Genomic DNA, 6,733 nt, shown 5'->3' with positions numbered 1-6,733 from the left:
CAGATTTATACTCAATCCAACCCATGTCTAATTCTTTCTTTCCTATTAAATGTGGTAACTCATTTCTGGTTCACTTACTTGAACTCCAACGCATGGCCCATTAATATGGCAAGATCTTCATTCTTAATTCTAAATAGCAAATCTCATTAAGATGAAATTCTATTCAAATAATCTGTTGACAAATCGCTTGAAACATGTAAAAAGAAACTACAACATGATAATGTGTATAAATAAAACAACACAAAAAATTATCACATGAACCTCTATAAGAACATCACATAAAACAATGAAATAATTAACAAAGGGAGGATAAGCAATGAACCTTTAAGTAAAAAATTTTCTTCAGAACTTGATTAATGCAAAAATAATTTTGAGCCGAGTAAATACACCAAACCAAGGGAAAATCGGCAGATGAGCAGAAAATCTAGCGATGAACCTTCTAAAATTCGAGTCCGAACTGAAACTCGACTATACCTCGTGAGGCTGCTGGTTTTTGGCGTGAGAGAGGTGACTATCAATGAAGCTTCACAAGGTATTTTTAGGCTTGAATTTGAGGCATTTTTGGGTCTTAAACAGGGTGATGAATTGCTTGAATTTTCGAAAGAAATAATGAAACGAGTAGAAATTCACTTAACGCAGAAGAAGAATTTCTTTTTCTCTCAATTCTCTCCTCTATTTTTCCCCCCTTCTCCCCTTTTCTCCTCACATTTCTCTTCTATTTATAAGAAAAAAATTCGGAATTTTTTTAGATTTATTATTTTATTATTTTATTATTTTTTAATTAAAAAGAATTCTCACTTCCCATTTTTCTTCTTTTTTTAAAAAAACGAATTCCCCACTTTACTTTACTTTTATTTTTTAATTTCTCACTTTTTTTTTTTTTTTACTTTACTCTTTTTTTACTTTCCATTTATTTTACTTTTCTTTTTTTAAATTACACTTATTTTACTTTTTTTTTTTTAAATTTTTTACTTTCTTTTACTTTTTTTTAAATTTTTTACTTTCCTTTAATTTTTTTTTTTTAAAAAATTCAGCTACATTTACTTTTATTTTTTAATTCCAACTTCTTTTACTTTTTATTTTTTAAATTTCCACATTCTTTTACTTTTATGTTTTTAATATTCCACTTTCTTTTACTTTTTTAAAAAAACAATTTTCTCTTGGTTTTACTTTTAATTTTTTATTCCATACTTTTAATTTTCCTATTATTTTATTCCCATCCGAAAATTTTAAAAAAATATTTATTTTTTTCAGTTTTTTTAATTTATTTTATTTTAAAATAAAGATAAAAAATAAAGATAATAATTCTAATAATAATTTGACCTTTAAATTATTTTTAATTCTTACCCTATATTAAAAAAATGTAACAAAGCTAAAAAAATATATATTACATTTCTAAAAATATTTACATAGTAGAAGGTGGTAAAAATTCAAATATAGTCAAAAATTAGGTGCTCACAGCTGTCTATCTTTGCTTGGAAACATGAAGAGTTTTCAGGCAAAGACTAGGTGAGCCATGTGACTAATTTTTGACCAAACTGTTATTCAAAAGGAAAAGAAATAAAAGATAGGGCATAACCGAGTCTTGATTTTGGACTGCCTACATATCCCGGGTTATAGGGGAATCAGGTCACGTGTAGTTCAAGGAGAATGGTGGAATGATGAGTTGAGGAGTCGAGTGAGGTTCCGTCGAGGCTCCGGTACGCGATCCTGCTATTATATTAAAAAAAGAAACTAAACAAACCTATAAGCTATGAGTTACAAGATTCCTGTCTATGAGTCTTCTGAAACTTGATCTTGAGTCTTGACTGGTTCTTCATGCAGACTCTGATCTAAACCTTGATGCTCGCTAGCTGTAGGTGCTAGTTCATTGTTCTATAGCTTCTTCTAAAATGAGACTCCAATACTCGTGGCTTCAGTCATGTCTTGAGCATTCCACATCTTTTCAACTGCTTTTGCATTTTGGATTCACCTATTTTTTTTTTCTTTTATTCTGAATTGAGACTTCTTCTTTTGGCCATCTCGAACCCTGTGCCTCGAGGTAAAACCTACTCAAACACCAAAACAAACAAACGAACAAAATTTTTCTGCCCTACTTTGTACTAGGAAAATTTCATGAGTTATTGTAACAAAATTCTAAACTAGTTCTTTATTGAAAGCAATAAAAGGTCGAGAATGGTGTACCTAAAAAAAAAATAAAAAAATAGAGACTAGGGAATGGAGACCCTATATCTAAAATAAAAGAAACTAAGGAGTGGAGACCCTATATTGGAAAAGCGACTAGGGATTGGTGTATCCTGATACTGGTAAGTAAATGTAACAAGGGGTTGATACCCTGTATTATGGAAAAAGAATATAATCAGGGGTTGTACCCTGTATTACTGAAAGAAAATATAACCAGGGGATGGCACCCTGTATTACGGAAAAGAAATGTAACCAGGGGCTAGTGTTATGTATTACTGAAATGAAAATGAATCCCCTGGGCGAAAAGGTTCTACCTGGGTTAAACTGCAAAAAGCGAGCCTGGGCGAAAATTACTTCTATCCGGAATATGAGCTGGATCCCACTAGGCGAAAAGTTTCTACCTGGGTTAAGCTACGTAAAACAACCTGAGCGAAGAATACTTCTACCCGGAACTATGAGCTGGATCCCCCTAGGCGAAAAGGTTCTACCTGGGTTAAGCTACGTAAACACCCTGAGCGAAGAGTACTTCTACCCGAAAACTATGATCTGGATCTCCCTAGGCGAAAAGGTTCTACCTAGGTTAAGCTACGAAAAATACCCTGGGCGAAGAGTACTTCTACCCGGAAACTATGAGCTGGATCCCCCTAGGCAAAAAGGTGCTACCTGGGTTAAGCTAAGAATAACAAGCCTGGGCGAAGAGTACTTCTACCCGGAACTATGAGCTGAATCCCCCTAGGCGAAACAATTCTACCTGGGTTAAGCTACGTAAAACAACCTGAGCGAAGAGTACTTCTACCCGAAACTATGAGCTGGATCACCCTAGGCGAAAAGGTTCTACCTGGGTTAAGCTACGTAAAACAACCTGAGCGAAGAGTACTTCTACCCGGAACTATGAGCTGGATCCCCCTAGGCGAAACGGTTCTACCTGGGTTAAGCTATGAAAATGAGAGGTATAGATAGTAGTGATGCATGCTGAAAAATAAAATAAAATGGAGATTTTGAGGGACTTACCTTTGGTGATATTCGTCCTTTGAGAATTGCCATTCTGCATTGCTTTGTTCCTGCTTTAAACAAAGAAAAACTGTGAGTTTTCAAAGTGGTGGTTGGTTTGCGGCCTTGATACCCTAAGTATTTTGAAGTCACGGTCACTGCTGTAGAAGAACTGATTCTTCCAGTATGGTACTGAGATGTTTGGATACTCTGTATAGCTTCCTGGAGACTTTGGCTCTCCGATGTTGCCCCCGACTATTTCATATTCGGATGTCCATGGTACCACTAACCCTTGTCCCTAAGGCAAGGCAAATTTCCTTTAAGATAGAACTTATTTTTCTTGCAACTAGTACCAGTTCGTGTCTGTAGTGCTTATCATCTTTCCCCACGAAGCAAGTCTTGCTTAGGCGACTTTTTCAGTTTCTTTGAGATGCTTTGTTCGTCTTATCAAAAGAGATCACAGATAGATTCGTGCCTTCATCAATGCCGTATATGCCCCAAATTATGCTTGGTATTACAGGGAAACTATAGTTAATTTTGCAGCCATTTCTTTTCTTTGCTTTTGATGCAAGATTAGACCGGAAAATGAATCAAAGAAAAATTATGGGTTAAAATAGAAAATCAATTGAAAGTGAAAAAAAAGGAATTGTGTCTAAACAAAAGGTGCCCCTTTCGGGGGAGGGGAATAAGGAGACTTATCTGGAGGTATGTGCCGACTTCAATGAATCATGACATGCATTTTGGACTGGACGCTTGATTCGTATGATCTGTCTAATTCTCAAAAATCTGTCGCAAATGTTCATCTTGAAACTGTCTTAGTTGTGCTCATATCGGAGTATCAAAGACCCTCATTCGACTAGTAGCGCCCTTTGCGGGTTTTCGCTAACTGGACTCTCTCATTTCTTTTCTCACCATCGCCTTATAGTGCTCTTTGCGAGTTTTCACTACATGACTCTCTCATTTTCATTTTCTCTGCTCGTCATCGCCCTATGGTGCCCGCGAGGATTTTCACCAATAAGACTCTCTCATTTTATTTCTCATTTTGGTTGCATCAGATCCAAATAATTGTATCCTCCAATTCTTGATCATTCTCGTTGATTGATAGGAAGGACTTGAAAAGGATTTGGGTAAAAAGAATTTGGATTGAATTACAACTTTGGGACCTTTCAGGTGAAACCATCGCCGAACCATTGTAACATCTGCCCTAGTTTCAACTTTTGGGAGAATGTGGATTTTTGTTTTGGTGTGACTGAATCCCAGAGAGAGGCTGCCTATGTATCCTTTCAGAATCAAGTCGAACGTAGTTCAATGACTCAGATGATTTTATTATTATTATTATATTTTTTTACAAGTACACAAGTTCTAAAAGGAGAGAAACCCAAGAAGACAAATATGGCTCAAAAGGTTTAACAAAAGGGTGACACTTATTTGGGGTAGTGAACAAAGATAGCCTTCGTTATCTCGATCTGAGAAAATCGATGCGTGAAAGTTCTTCAGTGGGTATGTATCGAACATAATATCTTTTGACTGCATTTGCGTTAATTATCATGTCTGGTACCTGTCCTTCTTCATCTACCAAGTGCAAAGCCCCTTTTGGTAACACTTTCTTGATGATGTAGGATCCTTGCCAGTTCGGGGCGAACTTTCCTTTAGCTTCTACCTGGTGCGGAAGGATGCATTTTAAAACGAGCTGGCCTACCTCAAAGTGCCTCGGGCGCACTTTTTTATTATAAGCCCGTGCTATTCGTTGCTGGTATAACTGGCCAAAACATACTGCTGCTAGCCGTTTTTCATCAATCATCATTAGTTTTTCTAATCTGGTCTTGACCTACTCGGTGTATTCAATCTCTGATTCCACAATGATTCGGAGAGAGGGAATTTCAACTTCAGTCGGTATTATAGCTTCAGTTCCATAAAATAACAGATAAGGAGTTACACTCACAGATGTGCGAGCAGTCGTGTGGTATCCCAAAAGAGCAAAAGGCAACTTTTCATGCCATTGCCTGGACCCTTTAATCATCTTCCTAAGGATCTTCTTGATATTCTTGTTAGCTGCTTCAACGGCTCCATTAGCTTTAGGCCGGTAGGGTGTAGAATGGCGATGCACAATTTTAAATCGCTCTAATACCTCCTTCATCAGATGACTATTTAGATTGGCTGCATTATTAGTGATAATGGTCTTTGGGATATTAAAGCGACAGATGATGTTGGAATGAACAAAATCTACCACTTCTTTCTTGGTGACTGCCTTGAAAGTAACTGCCTCCACCCACTTGGTGAAGTAATCAATGGCGACCAGAATGAATCTATGCCCATTTGAAGCCTTTGGCTCGATTGGCCCAATAACATCCATTCCCCAAGCAACGAAAGGCCAAGGAGAGGACATGGGATGCAACTCCGAAGGAGGCGAGTGAATCAGGTCGCCATGAATCTGGCATTGGTGACACTTGCGAACGAAATTAAAGCAATCTCGCTCCATAGTAAGCCAATAATACCCTACTCGCAAAATCTTCTTTGGCAAAACATATCCATTCATGTGAGGTCCGCATACCCCCGAATACACTTCACTCATGACTCGCTCAGCTTCTGTGGCATCTATGCATCTCAATAAGTTCAAATCTGAGGTCCTTTTGTAAAACATTTCCCCATTCAGGAAGAAACCGCCGGCGAGCCGCCTTATAGTTCTTTTTTTATCTCCCTTGGCATGCTCTGGGTATTCTGTTATTTTCAGGAATCGTTTTATGTCATGGTACCAAGGTTCACCATCTGGTTCTGTCTCAATAGTATTGCAGTAGCCATGTTGATTCTGAATTTGGATTTGCAGTGGATCAATATAGGTATTGCCTGGATAAGGGAGCATCGAGGCTAAGGTAGCCAAGGCGTCGTCTAGCTCATTTTGAAACCTGGGAATGTACCTGAATTCGATGGATTTGAATCTCTTGCTCAGGTCTCGTACACATTGTCTGTATTGAATAAGCTTGATGTCTCGAGTATCCCATTCACCTTGGGCTTGCCTGATAAGAAAGTCAGAATCTCCCATAACCAATAGTTCATGCACATCCAAATCAAGGGCCATTTTTAGACCCATTATACAAGCCTCATATTCCGTTATATTATTGGTACAGAAGAAACAAAGTCGGGCCGTTGCAGGGTAATGTTGTCCAATAGGTGAGATAAGGATTGCCTCGATACCAACTCCTTTGATATTAACAGCCCCATCAAAATACATTTTCTATATACGGATGTCATCCGAAACTATTTCCTCTATTGAGTTGACCTCTTCGTCTGGGAAGTATATGCTCAGTGGCTTGTAGTCATCATCAACTGGATTCTCTGCCAAATGATCTGCCAAAGCCTGCGCTTTCATTGCGATGCGAGTGACATAGATGATGTCAAACTCTGTGAGTAGAATCTGCCATTTTGCGAGCCTTCTAGTGGGCATTGGATTTTGAAAGATGTACTTCAAAGGATTCATTCTGGATATGAGATAAGTAGTGTAGGCCGGGAGATAATGACTCAGCTTCTGAGCGACCCAAGTCAAAGCATAACATGTTCTTTC

General features: G+C 37.7%; 1 protein-coding gene across 1 annotated transcript; it reads right to left on the bottom strand.

The window, feature by feature from the left end:
• Positions 1-5,002: 5,002 nt before the first annotated feature.
• LOC104106152 (uncharacterized) lies at positions 5,003-6,250 on the bottom strand. Its single transcript, XM_070180330.1, has 2 exons — positions 5,726-6,250; positions 5,003-5,497 (listed from the first exon to the last, which is right to left on the bottom strand). The coding sequence occupies exons 1-2, from the start codon at positions 6,248-6,250 to the stop codon at positions 5,003-5,005; spliced, it is 1,020 nt and encodes a 339-aa protein (XP_070036431.1).
• Between the last annotated feature and the right edge of the window lie 483 nt (positions 6,251-6,733).

This window comes from Nicotiana tomentosiformis, chromosome 7 (assembly GCF_000390325.3).
Source record: "Nicotiana tomentosiformis chromosome 7, ASM39032v3, whole genome shotgun sequence".
Taxonomy (NCBI): Eukaryota; Viridiplantae; Streptophyta; class Magnoliopsida; order Solanales; family Solanaceae; genus Nicotiana; species Nicotiana tomentosiformis.
Note: the sequence above shows the minus strand (reverse complement) of the source record. Positions and strands in the feature narration are given on the sequence as shown.